Source organism: Hippopotamus amphibius, chromosome 2 (assembly GCF_030028045.1).
Source record: "Hippopotamus amphibius kiboko isolate mHipAmp2 chromosome 2, mHipAmp2.hap2, whole genome shotgun sequence".
In the NCBI taxonomy this organism is placed as follows: domain Eukaryota; kingdom Metazoa; phylum Chordata; class Mammalia; order Artiodactyla; family Hippopotamidae; genus Hippopotamus; species Hippopotamus amphibius.
Window position 1 is genome coordinate 185,407,045 of NC_080187.1, and position 25,043 is coordinate 185,432,087.

General features: G+C 52.1%; 2 protein-coding genes across 2 annotated transcripts in view; both read right to left on the minus strand.

Moving 5' to 3' along the window:
• Positions 1-5,690, minus strand: part of SPTBN5 (spectrin beta, non-erythrocytic 5) — a 47,761-nt gene extending 42,071 nt beyond the window's left edge. Inside the window, exons 1-4 of the mRNA XM_057721801.1 lie at positions 5,472-5,690; positions 5,081-5,248; positions 2,587-2,703; positions 338-495 (exon numbers count right to left, since the gene is read on the minus strand). Of these exons, the coding sequence (XP_057577784.1) occupies positions 338-495; positions 2,587-2,703; positions 5,081-5,248; positions 5,472-5,690 (662 nt within the window). The remainder of the gene's footprint in view (positions 1-337; positions 496-2,586; positions 2,704-5,080; positions 5,249-5,471) is intronic.
• A 6,479-nt stretch (positions 5,691-12,169) lies between these two features.
• Positions 12,170-25,043, minus strand: part of EHD4 (EH domain containing 4) — a 73,998-nt gene continuing 61,124 nt past the window's right edge. Inside the window, exons 5-6 of the mRNA XM_057721829.1 lie at positions 21,680-21,844; positions 12,170-13,165 (exon numbers count right to left, since the gene is read on the minus strand). Of these exons, the coding sequence (XP_057577812.1) occupies positions 12,629-13,165; positions 21,680-21,844 (702 nt within the window). The 3' untranslated portion in view covers positions 12,170-12,628. The remainder of the gene's footprint in view (positions 13,166-21,679; positions 21,845-25,043) is intronic.

Here is a 25,043-nt window from a genome sequence, read left to right on the forward strand (position 1 = left end):
GTCAGCTCCTGAGTAGGGGAAGAAGCTCCAAAAGGGCAAGTGCTTGCCAGGGAGAGGACTGAAAAGAGAATCAGGGGCACAGAGAGTGGAGGAAGGCCGGGGTCCAAGGCGAACCTGGCCAATTCTATGGAAGGGAGGAGCGGCATCACAGACCAGGGCCTCAGCTGTCAGCTACTCCACCTCTATGCCCAGCGCAGGGGCCAGAGGGTTGTGGAAGGATGGGCGGGTTGAGGACCCAAGTCCCGCAGCAGTTGGCTCAGTGGGTGGAGGCCTCTGGGAAGGAAGCCTCAGGCCAGGCCAGGGCCAGGAGGTGCTGGCGCCCCTCCCTCACGCACACCTGTGGGCGTGGATGAGGGCACTGAAGCCGAGCCCGTCCCTCCAGCTGCAGGAGAAGTCGGTGATGCTGACGTTGGCATAGCCGGCCGTCTTCCGCTGGCACCAGACCAGCAGTGCCTCCTTGGCAGACAGCAGGGCTGCGCTGGCTCCAAACTCCTCCTGGAAGGACAGGGCAGCAGGGCAGCGGGTCACCGTGCAGGGACAGGTGGGGTGGCAGCGGAGCCCACAGGCCGTGGGGGAGGCTGGCTGCCACGGCGTGATCCTGCTCCCCCACCACCCGGGCGCGGTGTGGACTGCCCTCCCTTCAGAGCATCTCACTGTCCTCACTTTCGCTCGTGCTGGGGAGGGATTGCGGGTGCGAGAGAAAGACTGTCCTTACAAAGAAGCGGGGTGCCTGCAAGCTGTCACCTCTGAGCAGCTGCCTTGGAGTCGCAATCGGTGACAACAGCAGCAGTAGCTCTCATTTCTCCTGCCTTTTGATGGAACGGGCACTGTGTTCAATGACCCTTGGCTTCAAGGAATTGCGTCTGGGCTTCATTTTCCAGCTCCTGGTCCCTGTGGGTTTTCTGCCAACCTGGCACCAGCCCACATATGTGGCTCTTCACCCAGCACAGCCCTCAGAGGCTGGTACTATTAGTATTTACATTCTAAGGATGGCACACAAGGTACAGTAAGGGAGATCAGAAAGCTGCCCTGGGTCCCCTAGCTGATAGGGGAGGGTCTCTTTTGACCAAAAACGTCTGACAGAGCCCACCTCTGACACGGGGAGCCCATCTGCCTGCCCCCACAACGCCTCATGGACGGCTTCGTCAGACTGGGAGATGACCATCTATAACTGGTTTCAGCCTCCTTGACGATCTCCTTTATCCTGCCACTCTCAGCCTTCGCCTACCCCCATCGCTGCCCCCATCCCTCTTCCACCCAGGGCTCCTTTCCCTCCTCCTTCCTGGCTCCACCTCTCTCCCTGCCTTCCATTCCTCATCCCTGTCCTGCCCTCCGTGGTCCTCCCCTTCCATCCACTCCCTCCCTCACCCCTCACACCCAGGAGTCCCCCTCTCCTTTTTCCTCTTCCTCTCCTTCTCTCCCCTCCACCAATTCCTGTTTATAAACTCAGAATGTCAAAGCACAGCAGGCTGCATTTCCTTCCTTGCCCTTTGGGCCCCAGAGCTTGGGTAGGAAGGATAAGTAGGCAGCAGCGCAGGGGAGGGGCGGGGGAAAGAGCGTCAGGGCCCAGAGCTGGGCTCTGCCACCTCCAGGCCAGGCCCAGATACCCTGTGTGGCTGGGCTAGGCTGGCAGACATGAACCAGGAGAGATCCTGGGGGTGAGCATGTGTGGCTGTGGGGTCAGCCTGGTCCCAGACACGTCTGAGTTTTGCAGGGAGCAGGGCCTGAGCTGGCTGTGGACAAGAGAGCCACTGGGCAGTTGGTGGCCTGTCAGGGGATGATGTGGATTTGCTGCTCCCAAAGGAAAGGGTGGCAGGGGCACCTGGAACTTGCTTCGGGAGCTGGGGAGGGGAGCATGGCTTCCTGGAAGGACTTGAGGTCAGTTAGAAATCCATCCATCCACACACATGCTAGGCTCTGGGGATGCAGCCAGGCAAGGCCCCTGCTCTCCTGGGGCTCACAGTCCCGTTATGAGTGCAAAGGGTCCTCCTGGACTCGAGGCAAATCTATGGCTTCTCTTCATTAGGATTTCATTCTCCAGGTTTGCTTTCCTTACCCACTGGAAACCATGAAACTATGAAAACTGATTAATATAAGGATGTTATGTGTTTACTCTTCCTGATTCAGTTATGGGAAAACAGAGGGAGAATGGAATAAGATGGGGGACCATCTCTTTGGTTTTCAGGATCACGGGGGTTTGGAAACCTCCAGGGCTGGGGCTCCCTCTATATGTTTAATTTCCCCCAACAGTACATTAAGGGGTAATGAAAGTTATAGGGTTTCAGTGCTAAGTAGGGAACAACAAATTGGGGGTGAAAGGCGGGTGGTGGGCAGGTACCTTGACCCCTTCACTAGTGAATGACTCGTCCCAGATCAGGCTTTAAGCCCGTGCATCTAATTGTGTAATCACTTTAGTGTATTACAGTCCCTCTGACGTTTGGAATTATTTGCCCGTGGTTGAAGAGTGAATAGCAGCTGTGTGGATGCCACAGATCCGCTGTGGGGACCCTAACAGTCGGGTGCCACTGCTACGTCCCCAGGGCCCCGAGGTGCGGCCAGGGCTGGGTGCTGGGGGCTGAGACATACCCTGTCCAGGGAGATGTGGGAAATCTGGAAACGCAGAATGATGACCCAGATGAGTCCCAGGATGAGCGTCTGGTCTCCATCCACGATGTTCTCTGGCCCAATGAGGGGTATTGGCACCTGTGGGCACGGTTGGCTGGGCTCAGCTGCACAGCCCATGTACCAGAGAAGATTCTTAGTAACCAAAGGTCCAGGGGGCCAGCTGCTGGGTGGGAGGGCTCTGGCGTCTGTCCTGCCCTAGGAGGTCCCCAGGGGAGAAGCAGGCGGGCACAAGGCTGGGCAAATAAGGGCTTTCTAACTGGTTGGGGCTTGGGCCCAAGCCCCCCTGGGTAAAGCCCCAACATGGGGAACGGGGCTGGACCACTGGAGCGGGGGGACTCCCCGTGTGTGGGCTGCAGGTAAAACGGGCTAAGATCAGTGGTTCAGCTATGGAGGCTGCAGTGAAGAGTCATGACAGTCAATCAATGCACGAGCTCAGAAGACAACAACTGTCTGCCTCCACCTCCCAGGGCATCTGGGGATCTCCAGTAAGTGCTTGGGTCCCTGGCTCACACTTGAACCTCAGCCCTCTTCATCAGTGTTCCATCTCTTGTTAAACAGATTCCCAAGTGCCACCCAATCAGACTCTCTTGGGCCAGGGCCCAGGAATTTGCGTTTGGACAACCACCTCAGTGGCTGAATCAAAGGGAGAAAGGAACAGAATAAACATCAAAGCCACACGTGGCCGGGACCCCTTCACCCTCTGGCTCCATCCTCTTCTCTTGGACCCCATGGTTCCAAGGCCTGTGGGATTCTTGCAGTTCCTTAAGAGTCTAAGCTTAGGCCTTGGGGCCTTTGTGCTGGCTTTTCCTGCTGTCTGAAAATATTTTTCCCCCAGATAGTCCCATGCCTCCTTCCCTCTCCTCCCTTCTTTACTCAAATGCTACTCTCTCAATGAGGCCTATCCTGGCCACCTTTTAAAAAAACCTTCCCCCTCGCTGCAATCTATTGAAAGTCAGCCCTTGACACAAGGGTTTGTAAAAAAAAAAAAAAGAAAAAAAAAAAAAAAAAGAAAGAAAGAAATAAGAAAAAAAGAAAAAAGAAAAAAAAAAATCTTCCCTATTTTGTGTTTAGTGAGGTCAGGGTAGGGGTATCAAGGCCTCGGAAACCAGCAAATGCTACAAACAAGGGCTTTAATCCGCTCCCTTCCCCTTAACCCCCAGGCCCAGATAGCTGGTTGTTAAACATTTACCAGCTCTCTGTTGATTTGGGTTCAAATAAACTGTCTCCCCTGAAACTGCAGGAGCCCTGTGCTCAGGTCTGGGCTTTGTGACTGCAGTCCCCAGAGCCTGGCATGCACAGGGCAAGGGCTCCAGAAGTGAGTGCATCCCGCGTTCTGCTGCTTACTAACTGTGTGCTGGCGGCCTCCGTGTGACCATAGCTGCCTCATATGTAGAGCGGAGACAAGGCTGTCACCTCCACAGGCTACGTCTCAGTGACATGCTGTGTCCCTAAGCTTGAGGGGAGCTGCAGAGCCTCTGACGAGGGCCACAGGGCTTGCACCCTCCCCGGGTTCCCGGGAGGAGGCGGCTGCCTCACAGGCCATTGTCCCTGGGACCAAGTAGGGCCTGGCATTGTGGGACTGGCAGCTCTCTGCCCTTCTGTGCACCCAGGCACCGCAGTGCTCCTGTCCCTGGCTTTGGCTTGGCCTTCCTCCAGCACACTAGGTTCGCAGGGGGCTGACTGTGATCTCCATGCCAGGACTCAGGCTCCACCCAAACAGTTCCAGCTGTGACTTCTTAGCCTCCAGGGTCAGTCAGCTCACGCTTTAGTACCTGAAGCCGGGAGCACTTGGGCTTCCCAGTTCCTGCTTCTCAATATAAATGACTCCCGCACAGCCCCCTGATACTGGCCATGAGGGTCCCTCTGTGTCCCTGGAGCTCTTGTCTCCTTTTAGAGACTATTTCTTTGGCCTGTCCCTTTCTCTCACGATCCTTTCTGTTTGCTGAGATCCCTCCCTGCTGTCTGGTCCAGCTTCTCTAAGGTAGCCCTGGACCTCCTCCCTCTACTGCCTGGCTCAGTGTCCAAGGCTCTTCCCCTGTGTCTGACCTTCAGTCACCCCCAGGACCTCCCATCCAGGATCTGCTGGCCAGTTGACTGTGGATCTTGCTTGGTAAATAATTTCCTTATTTATGAAAAGAGAAGGTTAAGAGTGCACTGAATCTTTCAGCTTAGACTCCACAATCTCTTATTACAGTCCATGGCATATTTCATTCCCACCTACTGGGGACGATGGCTGTTCCTGCTCCAGCCAGGTGGGTGCTCTCTAAGCTGGGAGAGCTATGCAAGGAAGAGTTTTGCCTCCTGGACCTCTGTATCCTAGCTGCTCCTGCTGGATCCTGGCTCCAGATCCTCTGCTCTGCCCTGTGGCCAGCCCAGGAAAGATGATCTAGTCATCCAGCCTGTCCCTGCTGCCCACCCCAGCGCCAGGCCCAGAAGCCCTCTCCACAGTGCCTACCTTGGTCCTGAGGAAGGCCAGAGCTCGGCTGCTGTTCTCCAGGAAGTGTGCACGCATGCGGCCCCGGTTGGGGGGTGGCAAGGCCTCCCCTGAGATGAGCTCCAGCAGTCGCAGCAGGTGGGTGCCGTCGGCCAGCTCCGTGTACAGGTTCTGGATCTTGATGTCCACCTGGGAGCGGAGGGGGCAGGGTCACCCCTGGCTCTCTGCCTGCCCCATCCCAGGCCCTGGGTGGTGCAGCCCAGTGCATCTGCCTCGAGGAAGGAGCACTGGCCTCAGCTATGCTTTGGGGTCAAAAGAAGTGGCCTCAGCCAGATGAACTCACAGTCGGCCCCCCAGGACCCACTGGCCAGGTTGCTGGGGGGACGGCGGAGGCAGGCACAGCTACACTCACCCGGCCGTGCTGGAAGATATTGTTGATCCACTTGGTGAAAGTCTTCTCCTGCATCTGCGTATGCTGTGCCTGCAGCTTGCGGATGTGGCCCATCTCGTATGCAGAGTCCATGGCGGGATTGGAATGGGAGAGCCGTTCAAGGGCTTTACCGCTGGCCTCCTGCTTCACGTGCCCTGTAGCCCCAAGGAACTGCTGGGGGTTGTGGGGCTGACCAGCCATCAGGCCTGGAGCCCTTTGGGGATGAGGGGCCACTGGACATTTCCCTAAGCTGGGGATGTTGGAGGCATGGAGGTTGGGGGAGGGCTGTGGATACTGAAGACCCCCAGGGAGAGGGAGCCCCTCCCTGCCAGCCTAGCCCACATTTGGTGGGTGGTTGCAGCTTGGGATCTAGCCAGGTAAGGTCTGGTCCTTCTGTCTGGCGTCCTGAGCTTGAATGGCCAGGGCCCCTTTTGTCCCGTCCCACTCTCCAGATTCTTCTCCTAGAGCTCCTGCTGCCAGAGGTTTCCCCTGGGCCACAGCGTTCGGCTGCTGCTGCTTGGGATGAATAGGGCAGGTGGAAGGAAAAGAGGAAACTGCTCACCTTGGTGATGTCCAGGATCTGGGAGGAGACCTGGCTGGACGGTCGGAGATGGCCGATAGCAAGGGCTGGGGGGGGAGGGAGGGGCATCAGGAGAGGCTGAGGCTGGAGCTGGGGCAGTGCCATGGCCCTCCTCCTGGGCCAGCGGGGCAGGGGTGACGGCACACAGCTGGCATTGTCCTCCCACCTGCCGCAGGGCATGGCCCAGACCGGGAGGGGGCGGCTCAAGAATGCTCTAGATCGATGCTCCGGGGTCTCCTCCGTCATCATCCCCCCCGCTGCAAATGCCTTCAGCATCAGGTGGCGGTCCTGCCTCCCAAGGCGCGGAGGCCCATGGGATGGCCTCTAGTGGGCACCGGGTGGCGCTGTGGTCGGGGTACCAGGCACCGCAGGGCAGAGCCTCTGGTGAGAGCTTCTGTGCCCACTTCCCAGGCTGAGGCTGCCCTTCCACACCCCTGCAGGGCCTCTCTGTGAGCACCCGCAGGGACAGGGATGGGAGTGAGCCCGCTGGGCCGCACCCCTTGCATTCTCTCCTGGGGGACGCACCTCAGACCCAGGGAACAACTGGGCCAGGGCTGGGCTTTCCAGGCCCTGATGGAAATGCACCAAACTAGCCCAGGGCTGTACGGCGGTGCTCCCTCACACCCGGGGGCCACTTTCTGAAGGGGGCTCCCCCTGGGAAGGGGTAACCCAGACCTGCAAAGTGGGTGGGGATGACAGCACCTCTTCCAGAGCTGGAGACACAGTGTGCACTCTTTTTTTTAAATTTTTTTTTATTTTTTGGGGGTACACCAAGTTCAATCATCTGTTTTTATACACATATCCCCGTATTCCCTCCCTCCCTTGCCCCCATGTGGCACTAGCACCTGTGCTCCCCCGGCACTGGCTGGCCCAAGGCTCAGAGACAGGGGCTGTGGGGGAGCCAGCGGGCCCCTCTGCCTCCCTCCCTGCAACCTTGGACCGCATGCCAGAAGCAGAGCGAGTTCTAATTCAGGGGGCTTTACAGAACAGTCTGGTTACAGACACCGGGCTGGGGTGTGTGTCTGGGTTCATCCACTCAGCAGCCCCAGCAACACTCCAGGGAGGCATCCCTGACAGCCCAGGCGGGGGAGGGGAGCGGTAGCCACAAACTGCCTTTGAGAGCTGGGCAGGACCCATCACACCGGAAGCCCGGCCTGTGGCTGGAGGGGGGCGCGTGCGGTTCTTGTGTGGGGGTGGCGCCCCCGCATCCGAGAGGAGACTCCGCCCCCATTGTCCTCTCCCTGTGCAGTTTCTCCTGCCACTGACTGGCTTCCTGGCCCTTGGGATGAACCTGAGCTCCTTTCTCAGCCGCAGCCCCAGGTCCAGGCAGACACCAATGGCTGTCGCTGCTGTGCCCCTCAGCAAGTGCTCCACAGCACACCCGCCACCCGGTTACTCCCACTGCCCCTGCAGGTCCTCGTCACCGTCCCCAGCTCATCACCCCGCTGCATGTCAGCCTACGCCCAGCCCAATGTGCCTTCCCAGAGCAAGACTCTCCATTGCCTGGTCGGGACCAAGCTTCCCTGCCCACATCTGAGCATCAGCTGTTCTCTCAGCTTAGAATGAGAATGTCCCTCTCGTCCTCACCTTCCCACCCCCCCTCAAACACATTCTCCAATCATATTAGCCCCAGTTAAAATCCTGCTCCTTCTAGGAAGTGTCCCCTCCTCCTACCTCTGTAAGCTTGTTTCACCTCCTATTAAGAGCCTTGGCCCAGGGCATCCTGTGTGATGTGACCACCAGAGGACTGGATGGAGCTATATGACACTTGGCTTACAAATCTCAACAGAGGTGGTTGTATTTGAGGCAGTCAAGTGGGGCTAGGGAACTGCTCTTCTTCCTCCCTAGTTCAACTGCAGTAAAGCCATTGCACATGCTGCCAGGACCAGCAACTTGTGCCATGGCTGATAGCAGCCCCTGTTGAAACGAGAATCCTTGCTGGTCAGTACAGTTTTGGAATATTTGTGTTGCAAGTAACTGAAATTTCATGTCAAATGAGTTTAAATGATATAAAGAGAATGTACTGGTCCACGTAACGTCTGGCAGGAGGAGGACTTTTGGTGAGGTTTGATCCAGCAGCTCAAATGATGCCACCACAGTTTTGGATTCCCTTAGCCTCTCTCAATGCCTTCTTCATCTTCACTTTCCACAGGGTTGTTGCTACCAGCCTAACCTCACTCCTCTGCCTCCAGCACCTCTGGGCACTTCTCTCAGTGCTATTTATACTGTTGCATTGATAGCTCACTTCGTTGCACTGATTGGTTCAGAAAAGAGAGAACATCTCTCCCGAGGGTTGGAACAGAAGTCTGAGGGGCCTGGCTCTCACAGGTACATGTCCATTCCTGAACAATTTCTGTGACCAGGCAGACGAAATACTTTAATTGGCTCAAGCCAATCAGGACCCACCCTGGAAAGAAGGGGTAGGGTCTATCTCCCCAAACCTCATGGCTCAGATGGAGGGTGGGGAAGTGGAGAGTGGTCTGCAAAGGAAATTCCAGGTCCGGATCACCAAAAGGGTAGATGCATGCCAGTGTGAAAACTCATCTAGATGTCTACTATGGGTGGTCCAGACCTGCGAGGCGTGGCAAGAGGCAGGAGCAGTGCCTGCCAGCTAGGAGCTGCACCCTAGCGCTGCTGCACCCGCAGGTGCTCAGGCTTGCCTCAGCGTTGGACAGGGGCCATCTCCTGTGAGTGCTCAGTGATGCCCTGTCCCCAGCCTTGGAAGGGTCTCCTCCATGGTGTCCTCCAGTCTTGGTTTCCAGTCACTCTCAGTTGGGGCAAAACCTCCGTCAGGGCCTGCTCCCAGACCTGGCCTCTGCCCACAGTGGATGGAGCTGCTTTCCTGCCGAAGAAGCCCGAGCCTCCTGCCCACAGAAGATGCAGGAAGAGTCAGGGGTCACAGGGATGGTGTCAAAGGAGCACACCCTCTCCTTAACTCTTCTGCCTCATTTCAGAATGGATCCAAGTTACCCCTGCTTTATTCCTGAGACAGCTGGCACACAGTCACTGAGAAACCAGAGCCAATGGGAAAAAGGTAGTGATTTTTTTTCAGAAGTTTATTGATCAGTAGACTGCGTCTTTTGACATTTCTAAACAAGATTACAAAAAAAGAGAAGCATTGTGTATTAATTGCATTGACTAATTGACATGTCATCTGGTACACCCAAATTCGGCCCATGTTTACCTGGAAAAACTCAGTGGTTACCTGTCCTAAGAATGTTATTCCTCTGCCACATTCCATGGAGGAAATAAACAGTGCCTTTCCTTATCTCCAAGGCAATCGGTCCAGGGTATTGCTCCGGGCTTTAGGAAGGAGTGTAGCTGCAAAGTGGAAAGGTTCCGGTGGTGGCTGTCAGGCCATGACTCTGGTGGTTAAACCCCATCCTCGGCGGCGGACTCCAGTACAAGACATTCCCAGTGTGGTGCAGGGGTGGCCCCTGAGACCCAGCAGACACAGCAAAGGACTTGGTTGGGGCGATGGGGCCAGGGCTCTGCTGTGGCCTCTCCTGCAGGCTTGTAAGGGGACTGGGGGTTGGGGGAGAGCCGGAGGCACCCGGCTTCTCCTCACACGCTCTCTGACCCACCTGGACACCAGTCCCATGATATGGAGTAAGAATCCAACTCCTTAAGGCCCACCACTCTGTGGGAGGAGCCACAGCCCCCAATCCGGGCGTTATTGTTGCAGGATGACAATAGTACCTGGGAAGCCAGTCCAGCCCTGGAGAAGCGAAAGCCAACTGAATGCATAGCCTCCCCAAGGAAAAGAGGCCCCACTCTGGGCCTTCCAAGCGTGTGGCGAGGAAAGAAACCACGTAGGATGCCAGGCGGGTTGGACATCCGTGTGTGGCTGCAGAGCTGGGCGCGGGGGTCTCGGCAGGTCTCAGCACAACGCCTCTGCAGAGCCAGGTTCAGGAGGGCCTCGCTAGCAGGCTCATAACTTGGAAGCTGACTTTGGGAGGAGTAGGCAGACGTTTTCTTTTTTCCCCCTAAACTCAAGACTGCAGAGGTTTGTGTTCTGCTATATCACATGCGGTACAGAAAACAGATTCGAGATTCTTAGGTTTTCTTCTGTGGAATCATGGAGAGCACAGAGATCGTTCCAGAGTTCTAGAGTTTACCTACTGCCACCCCCCAGCCATCTGTGAGCACTCTGGGGAGGGGGTACTTGGACAGTGGGGTGGTGCAAGGAGGATGATACGGTCGGTCAAGGTGCCCAGATCCAGAGGGCTCCGTGTTCCCGGCCCTGCGGCATGCGGTCAGGAGGTAACGGGTGTTTTGGACCCAGACTCAAGGAATTCTGTGCAGGGCTTGGGAAGATACAGGTCCTCTTTTGGCTGCCAACGCTAATGTTTTCCAGTGTTTTTCTTTCCGATCAACTGTTCACGATCGGTGACTTCAGGTTTCAAGAGAAGATATTAAGAAAAATGGACATGTGACTTCCTTTCTCTTCCTTTTTTCTCAGCAGTCAGCTGCCAGATGATCTCCCACCAGAGGTCACTGGGAGTGAGGGGGAGTCACCCATGAGGTGTTCCCATCAACGCAGAACCAGAAGCTTCGTTTGCTGCTCCTGAAACAGTGTTCCTCTATGTCTGTATATAGACAAAACTTGGCCATATCTACATATGCACACATTAACAAGTGTCAAAAACGCATGCTCATGTGACATATATGTATATATTTATCTTTATATGTGACGACTGAGAAGAGTTAAAGAAGCAAGATCATTCTGAATGGAAATCAGCTAACCTTGGCATCTCTAAACCTTTGGACAAATGAACTGTCTCCTTCTCTCTCAGTCTTGCCCTCTGCTGGATCTCTTACTGTGCCTACACGCCCAGGTGGTCCTCATGCCTTCACAGGACTATCTGCTCAGATTGCAGTCCTGGAATGACAAATGACTCTTTTCTATGTGTCTAATTAATTTAAAAGTGCTCATTAAGACTAAAACCATGTTATGCATCTACTTCTCTTAGAACTAAATTATTTAGAAAGTCAGCTAGGGAGTGTGAGGGCTGGCATCTGGATAAACGCTTCTCTAAAAGAAACATTTTCTTAAGTCTGCAGTTCTGCCTCCCGATGTCGCAAGGGACACCAGAAAAAAAAATGTGGTTTTTGGAAGACTGTTTGGATTTCATTCATTTTTGGTGCTGACAGGGTCCCAGGCTATGCAGCCATCACAATAGTGATGAAATATCATGACTCTCTTATTGCATAAATAATGGTGAAAGGCACCTGCCTCCCCCAGCTACAGCCCACATAGTAGGGAGGGTGACCTCCACTGGACACAGGCATTTCGGTGAGTGGTCCAGAGAGATTCACACAGGACACCTGGGGAGAGAGCATCAGGAGCTGAGGTACAGGTAAGTGCCCCACACCCTGCCTTGTGAGGCATTAATGGTACAAAGCACACAGCCTTTTGAAGAAAAGGCTTTATAGGAAAGATTCCATCTTGTTTCTGTATAAAGGCCTTTATCCCTTATATACCAACTGTATGTAAAAACTGGACATAATAAAAATGCCTATTTTTTATAAAAATAGTGTCTAATGCTAGTAGACCTCTTCTACCTGACAGCCAGTGCGGGCTGGCACCCCATCCCCTCTGTGGCCACAGGGCCAGGACACTGCCTGCACCAAGTCATGTTTTTTCTGAATTTAAATCTCGCCATCCATCAAGGAGCCTCGGGGACATGTAACCATGCTGATGACTGGGGAGAACCACCTCTTTTCTTACTCTAGTTTAAGTATGATAAACTTTGCTACAAACTATCGGACAGACAAGTAAAGCTGATCTTCAGATTTCAACGTCCCTCGAAATAAATACTAGAAATCTTGCCAGGGGGTTAATAAAGGTTGTTAGTTCCAAACTCCTAACCAAACACAACTTTGCTGGGAAGGCCCCGGGGTTGGGGGAGCCTGGGAGGGCCGGCCAGCGGGCGCTGGGATGGATGCTTCCTGCGGCCTGGCTGCCTGCTCTGTGGGCCTACAGAAGCAACGGGGACATGAAGACATGGCGTGTCCTCCTCTCAAAGCTGGGGCAGCAGTCTTCTCTTTGGTAGACAGTTTGGAGAGAACACAAACCTTCTCTGCTGTTTTTTCCCCCACTCTAAATAGAACAGGAAACAACATAAATAAGCTCGTCTTTGCTGCCCCTTGGTGCCCTCTGAGGGACAGCCAGGTTCAAAACGATGGACAGTCCAGTGAAGCCCAGCAGACCCCACGGCAGCCCCGCCCCCCCCCCCATGGCTCCTGGGATTCCACATCTGGGCTTCTTCGGGCTTCTGCAGACTCCTTGGATGGTTTCCCTCTCTTCTCAACCCTCCAATCTCCATATCCACCCCCTCCCCCCAATATTTTAATAGAAACTCAGGGAATTTTAGAAGTGAAGGGACCTCATCTAGTGTCCAGTGTCTGCCCTCCCCATTCTACGGATGGAGAAACTGAGGCACAGAGAGGGCAGCGTCTCGCCCAAGGTCACTCAGTGAGTCCGCGGCCGTGCGGGCCTCAGGCCCAGGCCCCCCATTCCCGCCCCACACCACCCGCCCTGTGTGCCGCCTGCCCCTCAGTCGGCCTTGGGAAAGGACTTCCTGTGGGAGGGCGGCACGAGGTGTGGGGGCAGGCTGCCGGGCAGCTCATAGCCGTCGAGCTTGATCTTGATGAGGTGCTTGGCCAGCGCGAACTCCTCCTCGTCCAGCATGCCGTCGCAGTCACAGTCGGCCAGCTTCCAGATCTTGCCCAGGACGCTGTTGGGCAGCTTGGAGGTCACCATCTCCTTCTTGGCGTTGACGCCCGATATCTTGCCGTTGACGGGAGACAGGGTATAGAAGAGCTCGTCGTAGACGGGCTTGTCTCTGGCCACGACCCACTCCTCCTCATCGGCGCCCTCCTTGGCGCCCTCCCCGTAGCCCTGGTTGAAGGGCCCCTCGGCCGTGCCGTCGAAGGCACCGCCCTGCACGAGCTGCGTGGGCACGCTATTCTCCTCCTGGCTGATGAGGCTCATCAGGGACGAGATCTTGCTGCTCAGCATGTTGTCCACGGCCTCGATCAGCTTGGGCTTCAGCGAGTGGAATTTGGTGAAGTCATAGTTCTCAAGCTGTTCCTGGAAAAGGAGAAACCACAGACTTGGTTAACGCCCTCGTTGCAGGAAGCAAACGAAGGGAGGGATGGCTGGAGAGGACGAATGCTCCCTTAAAGCGGGCAGCCCATGCTCTGGGCCATCCAGAGCTCTCTCTTTGGTGGGGTCCCCACATCCAAACCCACCAGACCAAGGAGTGGCTTTTGGAACAAGAGACAAGATGCTCGGGATGCCACGTTTTCCTACAGCAGCTAATCTGGGCTGGTGGCGACATGAGGGATACCCCTAGGGCTTTGAGACATTCCTTCACCCTGCCTTTTGTAAAAAGCACTCTAGAGATCTACTATTTTATCTTTTAAAGTATTTTACATACATTACACACTTCAGCTGATCTTCACGACAATGCTGGGAGTCAGGAAGGGCAGGTGTGAATAACCCCACTTTACAGAAAGCACAAGGGGCATCCTGGTGGAGTCAACACCAGAGCCCATGCCTCTCGCCGCTGGGCTAGCCTGTTTGTGCTGTAACATGTAGCTGTGACAGAGCTCAAATGATTATATAAAGATGATGTTGATCAGTTAAAAAAATGTAGTTTAGGGTACCAATAGGTACAAGTCGAAACTGGTGAGAGAGAGAGGTAGGGACGGGAAGGGCAAGTATACGTGCAGCCAATAGAGCTGAGTTAGTACGAAAGGGGTCAGGGACGCTCTCGGTTCCATCTCGCAGGAGAGCTGGGAGGAGCAGACAGAGCACAGGGTTTGGAGACAGCCCTAGGGGATACAGCAATTGCCTGGCCTGGATGGGAGCTGACTGTAGATGCCACAGAGGCTCTGTGGATGCCTGTGGAGAAACAGTCCTTCCTGCCTTGGTTCTCCTTGATTACTCTTCCTTCCGTCCATCTATCCATCCATCCATCCATCCACCCATCCATCCATCCATCCACCCACCCACCCATCCACCCATCCAACATTTACTGGCCGTTTTGTGCCAGGCCCTGTTCCGGGATACAAGTATGAAAAGCCATAGTCTCTGCCTTCAGGGAGCTTGTATTTTAGAAAGGGCTTGACTTCGTTTACAGTGAAACAATGATAACATGAAATAGAAGAAAGTCATTAACAAAGGGAAAAGCCAAGTAACTGAAAGGAAGAGCAAGGGAAGCATCACATCAGATGAGGAAGGCTGAGAAAAGCTGCGTTCCTCAGCCACCCTGGCTGGGGCGCGGGGGTCACACCACCTCGTTGTCGGAGGGGAGAAACCACCTGTTCATCACAAGAGAGACAAACCTTCCCTGGCCCTGAACTGCGAAGTCACTCAGGGATTTTTTATAAGGGGCCTCAAAGATCTAGTGAAAATGTCTTCAATAGCAGTTTTGCCAAATAAATGCAGAGAATTCCAGGAATGGCAGTTTTTATATGGACTCCATGTGAAGTATTTCTGTTTGGACAATCCCAGAGGGCCAGAGAGGGGCCATCCAGGTGTGGAGTTTTCTGGAGATGAGGCAGGGAAAGTCTTGAGGAAAAGAGCTTTCACATACCCCTCAGATCTGACTGTTTTGGACAGAAGTAATGGGACAGTTAGGAAAAAACAAAACTTTGTGCTACCATAAATATTACACGTTCATTGTAAAAAACTGGGGATAAAACTAGTAAACAAAAATAAAAATCTTAAATCACTTATAATACCATTACCCAGCAACTACCTTTGCTGACATCTTGGGGCATACAGTTATAACCATTTTTATAAACACACACACACACGCTTTAACTGAAATAAGATCACAGTATTTAACAACCTGCACTTCAAAGACATACTGTATCATATCTTTCCATGATATCAATTTTCATATAACCTTTTAACATTTTTTTAATTTGGTTTGATTTAATTTTAAATTGAAGTATGGTTGGTTTACAATATTGTGTTAGTTTCAGGTGTAGGCAAAATGATTTGGTTTTATATATACATATACTTTTTCAGATTCCTTTTTTTTAAAAAACTTTTTTTCCTTCCTTTATTGATGTATAGTTGATGTACAATATTATATAAGTTGCAGGTGTACAATACAGTGATATACAATTTTTTTTTGTCAATCCCAAACTCCCTAACTATCTCTTCCCCCCACCCTTCCCCTCTGGTAACCGTCAGTTTGTTCTCTGAGTCTGTGAGTCTGTTTCTGTTTTGTAAACAAGTTTATTTCTGCCATTTTTTTTTGATTCTGCATATAAGTGATATCTTAGGATATTTCTCTTTCTCTGACTTACTTCACTCAGTACGACAATTTCTAGGTCCATCCATGCTATTGTAAATGGCATTATTTCATTCTTTTTAATGGCTGAGTACTATTCCATTATATATATGTAACACAACTTCTTTATCCATTCCTCTGTTGATGGACATTTAGGTTGCTTCCATGTCCTGGCTATTGTAAACGGTGCTGCAATGAACATTGGGGTGCGTGTATCCTTTCGGACCATGTGTTTATCTGGGTATATGTCCAGGAGTGGGATTGCAGGATCATATGGTAGCTCTGCTTTCAGTTTTTTAAGGAACCTCCATACTGTTACCCATAGTGGCTGTACCAATTTATATTCCCACCAACAGGAAAGGAGGATTCCCTTCTTTCCACACCTTCTCCAACATTTACTGTTTGTGGATTTTTTCATGATAGCCATTTTGACTGGTGTGAGGTGATTATCTCATTGTAGTTTTGATTTGCATTTCTCTAATAATTAGTGATGGTGAACATATTTTCATGTGCTTCCTGGCCTTCTGTATGCCTTCTTTGGAGAAATGTCTATTTAGGTCTTCTGCCCATTTTTTGATTGGGTTGTTTGTTTTGATGACCATACACAAAAGTAAACTCAAAATGGATTAAAGACCTAAATGTGAGACCAGACACTATAAAACTCTTCGAGGAAAACATAGGCAGAACACTCTCTGATGTAAATTGCAGCAATATCTTTTTTTAAAATTGATTTTTATTGGAATATGGTTGCTTTACAATGCTGTGTTAGCCTCCACTGCACAACAAAATGAATCAGCCATACACATACAGATATCCCCTCCCTTTTGGACTTTCCTCCCATTTAGGTCACCACAGAGCATTAGGTAGAGTTCCCTGTGCTATACAGCATGTTTCCCACCAGTTGTCTACTTTATACATAGTATCCATAATGTATGTGTCAATCCCAGTCTCCCAATTCCTCCCCCATGGTATCCATACCTTTGTTCTCTACCTCTGTGTTTCTATTTCTGCTTTGCATATAAGAACATCGATACCATTTTTCTAGATTCTACATATATACGTTATTATACGATATTTGCTTTTCTTTGACTTACTTCACTCTCTATGACGCTCTCTAGGACCATCCATGTCTCTACAAATGACTCAGTTTCATTCCTTTTTATGGCTGAGTAATATTCCATTGTATATATGCACCACATCTTCTTTATCCATTCCTGTGTTGATGGACATTTAGGTTGCTTCCATGTCCTGGCTATTGTAAGTAGTGCTGCAATGAATATTGGGGTGCATGTGTTTTTTTGAATTATGGTTTTCTCTGGGTATGTGCCCAGTAGTGGGATTGTTGGGTCATATGGTAGTTCTATTTTGCAAAATCTTTTTTGTTCATCTCCCAGAATAATGGAAATAAGAGCAAAAATAAACAAATGGGACCTAATTAAACTCAAAAGCTTTTGCACAGCAAAAGAAACCATAAACAAAATGAAAAGACAACCCACAGAATGGGAAAAAATATTTGCAAATGATGTGACCGACAAGGGATCAGTCTCCAAAATTTACAAACAGATTCTTTCCACTATAGGTTATTGCAAGATATTGAATATAGTTCCCTGTGCTACACAGTAAAAACTTGTTGTTAACCACAAAAAAGAATGCAATATTGCTATTCGCAGCAACATGGGTGGACTTTGAGATTATCATACTAAACGAAAGAAGTCAGAAAGACACATACTATATAATATCACATATGTGGAACCTAAAAAATAATACAAATGAACTTATTTGCAAAACAGAAATAGACTCAAGATATAGAAAACAAACTTATGATTACCAAAGGGGAAGAAGGGAGAGGGAGAAATTAGAATGGTATTAACAGATACACAATACTATATATAAAGTAGATAAACAACCTTATTTTCAATAGCTACATGATATTGAACTGTATCGCTGGGCCCTTTCCCCATTTCCCTTGTTCCACGTAGTTGGACATTTAGGTTGTTTCCAATGGAGAATCAAAATTGTGGTCTCTAGGGTGTGCCGGCAGGGCAGACATTCTATGCTGTTAGAAGTGGAGTCCTGAGCTTTAGATGGTGGAGAGGACAGAGCTGAAAGCAAAACGGCTTGACATATCTCTGGAGAGGTGCCCCAAACACTTCTCAGGAGCAAATTCTGTGGCTGTCAAAGCAGGCTGGCCTGGGCTGACACTCAGCGCTTGGCCTGCGCTCAGCTCAGAGTGGTGGGGTAGCGCAGGCCTGCTTCCTACATTCCAGTTTTCATGTCCTCCATCCTCACTGACAGATCATAGTCACCTGCATGTCACCCCAACATCAGCACCAAACAATGCTGCCAACACTTTGGGGTCCTGCTGCCAGCACCTTGGTCAGCTGAGGGAACTGAGAAGAGAAAGGCCAGGAGGAGGAGTGCAGGCAGCCTACACAAAAATCCCAATGCTGCTGGGGTAAACAAGTCTGGATTCCCCTGGGTGCACGAACACCTACCCTGTTTCCTCATGAATGAGCCTGAGCTCTGGGCACACACAGAGACTCTGTGTCTGGCCAAGCAGACGAATGAGGGCGGTGCCCGCCCAAACTTTCCACTGCCTGCAGGGGACGTGGATTCAGACTGCAAACCTCTAGAAAACTGGCCAGGGGAAATGGCCACATATTTGCAGCAGTGGACAGGAAGCAGCAGCAGCAGACATTCCCGCCCTGGAGGGCACACAGGAAGTAAGCCCTACACTCTCATTTGTACGGTACCCGCCTGCCCAGCCCTGGCCGGCGAGTGGGGTCCAAGTTAAACCACACCATCTCTGCCCTCCACCAGGGCAGCTCCAAGACTTTTTATTGGGATGAACACACACTAGGAAATTTAAAGAGTTACCCATCAACAACCGTATCCATCAAAGCCATGTCAAGCCAGGGATCCTGGAATTCCCTCCCAAGAAACCAAGGTCAGTCCCAGCCCAGCCTCCACTGGGCTCTCCCTTGCCAGCTTACTCCCAGAATTGTACCAGAAACAGTTTTCGAATCCACTGGGAGGGTCTGAGCAGATGGGGATGGCTCTGCCGCCCTCTGCTGTTGAAATGCTGCCAACGTATCAGCTGTGGGGGCCCAGTTCTCCAAGGAGGACAATGGTGTCAGCAATCAAGGTGGCCTTGCTAGTGTTCCCCTCATTCTGCAGCACGGACACGTCGGTGCAGCAAATCAGATTCCCTCCCCAAAGGGTGTAGGGCAGACACAGGCAGATGCACCAACAGGTCATGGGCCTCCCCCAGCACCAGGCAAAATCCTGCAAAATACAATTGGCTCTTTGCCACGGTGAAGAGTCACCCCGACCAGCTTGGTCTGTGAGAGCACAGAGAGAACAGAGACTTAACGCTGGCCCTGGTGCGCTCTCCGTAAGATCCTAGGATGTGCAAAGATCATAATCAAGTCATCTCCAAGCTTCTGCCCCTGCCGCTGTCTCAGACGCAGTAAGGTTGAATGCCTGTATTGGGGAAGAGGTCAGATGCTCAACAGACTCAGGGATGACGGAGGTCCTGACCCACACCAGGACCCTCCAGCGCTTCCTGGGTGACAGCAAACTAGCTTGACGTACTAGCTTGAAGTAGTAAGCACACCCTCTGGGCTCCAGGCCTGCTTTGCTCCCAAGGATTCCCTGAAGGGACTGAGATAGTGTGATCAGGGCCTGGCCGGCTTCCCAAGGAAGAATCCTTGGCCAGCTCCCAGGGGTTTGCTCCAGAGACCACTGGTCTATAAGCCCTGTGGGAGTCAGGTGTAGGTCAGGGCCTGAGAAACTCACTACCCTAGAGCCTAGAGCTATGATATAAACATACCCTGACTCATTAACTAACTCATTCAACACATATTCATTAAGCGCCTGCTACATCCCAGGAGGGGATATGGCCGAGAGCAGGACATGGGTCACCGGCTTCGTGGAATTACAGCCTTCCACGGGAGACACTGAATAAGACACTGAGTACATTAATTACACCAAAGCACAATGACGCTTACATCTTTACAAGGAGCACACGTCCCAATGAGAGGCTTTGCTGCCAAAACGTCAAAGCCAGTCACAATCATATTGGCAAAGACTGTAACCCAGAATGGACCTCTGTAGGGGCAAGGATTTTTATTTTTGCTGTTTGTTCACTGATTTATTCCAGGGGCCTAGAACAGTGCCTGGCCATAGTAGACGCTCCTATTCGTAGGTGAATGCATAAATGAACACAGGTGATGGGCACCCGTCAGGTGGGACTGCTGCTCCCCGTCCCAGGACACCCAGGTGTCCAATGGAGGTGCTAAGGCGTCTGGTGGGGGGCCTGACCACAGGGCTCTCAGTGAAGGTTCAGGCCCCGCCTGTATTGCCCAGCTACACGGGCCATGGCTGCCTCTGAGGCCCGACGTGAGGGATGGCCCCCGTGACCAGCTCTGAGAGGCCTGGATGCTCTCTGACCGGCCAGGCCCAGGCTAACGTGGTCGGGAGCAGCTCTGGTCACAGAGTTTGTTCCCTCTTTTCAGGAGCTCCCGGGGACGGGCAGGGGAGGCCTGTCAGGGAGGCTTCAGGTCTTGGGAGCAGCACCTTGTGGGTGGGGCGTTCCAGAGGCCTCAGGAGGCCAGCAAGCCACAGACGCCCCATTAGGCCATCGTGCACACGCAGCTTTCATTTCAGTCAAGAAACCGATTTCCCTTCCAAAATCTCAGAAGGATGCAAGGAAACAGCTGTCCTTCAGTTTGTTCACGGGATGCAGGGCAGAACCTAAGGGTGTGAACGCAGAACCTGCTCGGGAAGAGGCCCCAGGAGCCCTCAAATTAGCCATCCTGTGACCAGAAAAAAATCCAACTCATCCTCTGAGTCCAGAATATCAACTTTACTTCTAAAAAAAAAAAAGTTTCTGTATTTTTTTAAGCCAACTAAATCATCTTTGACCAGATTGTACACACCAGATGCATTCGTCCTGATCCCAGTAAGTGCAACCCGCTCCTATTTCAGTGTGTACTTTATACAGAGAGAGTTTACATTAACAAACCCCTCAGGATTGACACTTCCCCTCCTGCAGCCTGATCTCGCCTCCGCTACTTATCCTTCCTCCTCCCTGATCCTCCTCCCACCCCCCACTCCTCCCCAGGAGGCCAGCAGCTCCAGGGTGCAGCCGGGATGTGCTCTTTGGCCAATGTAGATTCTTTGAAATTCTGAGCCAAAATTTGAAAACCGGGGGACTTCACGTACAAATCGAGATTCCTAGTCTCTCGTGAACCACCCGCAGGGCACTGCACTCCCACAGGGCAGCGGCCACTGGGCCGGACAGGGCCTCCCCACCAAGGCGGGGCACGCGCTCCCCAATCTGCCCCCGCCACGGGCCTCACAAGTTCTCACTGCACTTGCAGAACTGTTTTCCTCCCGGTGGAGACATGTTTCTCGGAATCCACATCTCTACCGAATGTGAGAGAACCAGAAGTGGTCAGAGAGGGTGTCCTGCTTTCCTTTTGCCTGGCCTGCCCGCCTCACTCGTTTGAGTTACTCCTGGCTGGTGGCTGCAGGCACCTGAATTGTGTTGCCTACCTTCCAGAGAGGACGGTGTCCTCCAGGGCAGACGGGTCCTCGCACTGGACAAGGAGAGGGTTAGTCTGACTCTCTGAGGAGCCAGGTGAGGCGGCCTCGCTCAGGAGGACACGGTCAGCATTGAAATCAACAGGCACCTAACACCACTGTGGGGAGGTGGACACACTGGTTAGCCCAGGCTGGTGGCACCCACGCGGGCGCTGCTCACACACAATTCACGGAGACTCTGAAATTCGGCCAAAGGCTGCCCAAAGCCGACCTTCAAGCACCATCTCCAGTGAGCACAGCTTGCTGTGCTAGTGAACTCCAGCCGTGGCCTCTGACTGGGCCCCTGCGCCTGCGGCAGCAACGCTGCCCGAGCACGTCATCCTGAGCGCGGGGCTGTGCGGGGAGGGCCGGCTTGAGGAGGCCACTGGAAGGGACCGCCAAGGTCACTCTCAGCTCTAACTCCCTTAAGGTTCTGGTGTCACTTCAGTGTCAGCACAACCTGAACACAGCCTAAGGGAGCTGTTCATAGGATTTTTTTTACTTCTTGAAATGTCTCCCATTTTGTTTAAATGTTTCGGGAGGCAGGCTTTCTTCACAGGAGCCTGTTATCATGGGCCACTAGGAAGATGAAGTCACTGCGTTCTCCTCCGTTCTAAACCGTGAAACCCACACGTGTACCCAGCAACCAGCCAGACAAGGTGACAGTGCCCCTCCACCCCCACCGGTGACGTGGTGATGGGCTCCTGTACCTGCATTGCCTTGACCTCAGGGAAGTCCCCTGCAGAAATCTGGTACTCTCGCTGCAGCTGAATGTAGATTTCTGGCAACCTGCTGATAAGCTCTCTCTTCTTGTTTTCTTTTCCAAATACACTCGGCATCTCCCTCTTCAGGTGGCTGATGATGTAGGCATGTACCTGAAGGGGTATAAGTCAGTGAGGACGGGCCATTCAGAACCGCTCCAGAGAAGGACAAACAAGATGGCGTCTTACATGCATCACAACACATAACGGCCCTCCCCGCAGAGTCACGGTCCTCAGGACAGGAGGAGGGCGAGGGAGGACCTGGGGGAAAGGTGGGGGGGGGGGGGTGCTGGGTGGGAAAGATCTTGGTTCTGATGATTAACTTCAGAAGACCCAGGAGAAAGTTTCACCAGGGTCGGTGCATGGGAGCACCAAGAAATGACGCTGGAGGCTGACAGAAATGGGTGATCTGCACAGAAATCTGTGCCCAGTGAACAGTGAGATGAGAACTCCATAACCTCCCCGTGGACAGTTCAGGGTCTGAGATCCCTGAAGTCATTTCTGCACAAGATCAGCTGCCTAGGGCCAGGCCAGATAGCAGAAGCTCCCTCTGAGAGAGGGATCCCTGGTACATGAGGGGGAGCTCCAGAAAACTTGGTTACCCAGGGGTAGCGGGCCTGGCACTGTTACCCACGGGTGGTGAGTCCCGCTGGGAGGGCTCTGCTTGGCTTGTGTCAGCTCCTTCCTTAGCATTTTCACCCTTCTACTGATTCCCAACTTTAGGATGTGAAGAAACGCTCATTGACAAAAGTTCTCTTTGTATATCTAGAATTCTACAGAGTAATTTAGAAGTCAGGAAAATAACTAAAATAAGAAAAGATGAAAAACAGGGAAGTGATTACGAAAAGAAAATTACTATGTGGCTATGGAAAATCTATTAAAGAAAACAGACGTCTACTATAATCTTGTGGAAGAATGGAAATTGAATAAAGGGGTAAGCAGAAACATCCCATGGCTCAGCTGAGGGCCTCTGCGTATTGGGCGCAGCCAAAAACATTTTGCTAAGGTTTGAACACTAAAGTAAGCGCACAATGCAAATGCTGACATGCTCGGACCAGACGCTAACCTCTCCATCGACACAAAGGTCATTTTAACATAAGCACGCCCTGTGCTGCCTGACTATTGCTACAAGTATAGACTGGGAGATGCTTCTAAACCTTCCTGTCACTAGTAAACTTATTTACTTTCCAAATTAAAACAAACTATTTACACGATTCTTTAAGATAACCAGAGAAATCCAAGTTTTGGAAATCCTTTCATTTAGAAGGATGGGCTCTAACTGCCTTCCTGAGGATATGATAAATAAATGGTAAAACTAGTAAGACTGGGAAATGCCTTGCTTTGATTAGTGAATGCCTGGCTTGGTTTGGATGGGGCTGGGGAGGGCTCTGTGTACCCCCGAAGGACTTGGAAGGGCTGCCGTATTCCAGCGGGGAGAACCAGCTGTCACCAGCTGTCCTTGCATCATTTCCTTGGCCTCGGCCCTCCTGGATCCTCTGGACTGGGCCTGTGGACCTCTCTCTCTTCCGTGCTCAGGGCTGCCCTGCTCTGGAGCCCACCCCAGCTGAAGCAGGAAGTCCCACCACCTGCTCAGCCTCCCATCCACGAGGGTGTCGTTGCAAGACCCCTTCCCAGAGCCCAGGCCTGGGACAGCTGCCAGGTCCCTGCCCAGGGAAGGCTGACTCCCCACCCAGCCCCTGGCTCCCCTGGGAATGGCACTGCTCTTGAACACTGCCTGGTCCCCAGGGGCCTGCTTTCCTTGGGCTGGGCTGCAGGTGATGTGCCCCTGCCACAGCTCTCCACCCTCCACCTGGCACCTGCTCCCTCATCCCTGCCCTCATGGTGTTCACCGCTGACGACTGAGGCTGCTGGATAATGGGCTACCCTTGGACGCCAGGCCCCCAGGGCCCTGACATAAGTGGGGCAGTTCCTGTGTCAGACCTCAACTCCCTCCTCCTCCCACCTGCCTGGCACTACCTGAGTCATGACCCTCAGGTGACCTGCTCATGTGGCAGGCTACTCTCAGCCTCGATGTCCGCTTCCAGGAAGTTCTACTGGCTTGTTTTGTGGAAGTCTCTTGTTTTACTGACTCTGCATGGCCACCCTCTCCTGCCCTTCCCTGGGCATCCTAAGACAATAACACAGGGTCAGATTCTACGCATGGGCCCTGCCTTTAAGAAGCTTATCAAGTTACAAGGTGAATTATAATCCTTAGAATCACGGAGTATTAAATCTGGAAGGGGCTCCCTATATCTGATTGAATTCCTGGTTCCAGGAAATTCATATGCCTTACTCAAGGTCATGCAACTAGTTAGGAGATGCCGAGTTGGCACTAGCATTCAACTGCCTCATTCCCTACCTTATCAAATTAACTGCTTTTTGTGGCTATGAATTAAAAATTGTACTGACACTGCTGAAATGTGGAATTCAAACTGAACTATGTCCTATGGAACAGCTCTGAGGTTTGACTTCTGATTGTTCCTAGCTCACAGGGAAGCTCTGGAAAGGTCACGTACTCTTCCCTCCCCATACACAAAAAATGGATATGTTGCGGCAGACAGCATGGCAACCACCACGAACACCATGCGGAATGTGAGTAAAGGCTGCAATCTTCTAGCAGGACAGCGCCTCGTGATTTTCTAAGGACTCTTGGTAAATGAGGGGCAGCCTGGTGGCTGAAATCCTCAGTCAACCTGAAAAGCTCGTCCCTGCCCTTATGTGTCAAAGATTGTGTCTCTAAACAAATACAGGACCCAGGGCCAGATCCGGTGATAGTCTGTGGAAGGAGGTAAACACTCTGATTTTTTGTTCTTTATAAGAAGAGAAAATTAATCGAGAGGAAGATAAATAGGAAGGAGAAGATGGCGAGAAAGAGGAGGCGGGCAGGACGGGACCGTGCGTTGGAAGGCTGGCTCAGGCCCTGCCACTGCTGCCCACTCGTTCGCTGAGCAACTCTGGGCGAGCTGTCTCCTCCCTGCCCTTGGCTCGCTCACCCACAAACTGGGGATTCCAACCCTTACCCCACAGGGCTGTGGTTATGAGAATCAAGAGAGAGCAAGTATTCGAATGCACTCTGTCCACTAGAAAGAGGAGTTACTGACTGATGGCCAAAGACCTATAGCTGGAGGGGTAGTAATGCCAGAGGAAGCTTGTGAATATTTAGTCCTTAAATAGTAACATGATGAATTTGGGTTCTAAGTTTTTCATTCACAAGTGAATGACAATGAACCCTGGGGAATGTTCGTACTTTGTTATCTTGTCCAATTCACTCTTTGCCTTGTATAAAACTGGAAAAGCCGCAGCTCATCAAATG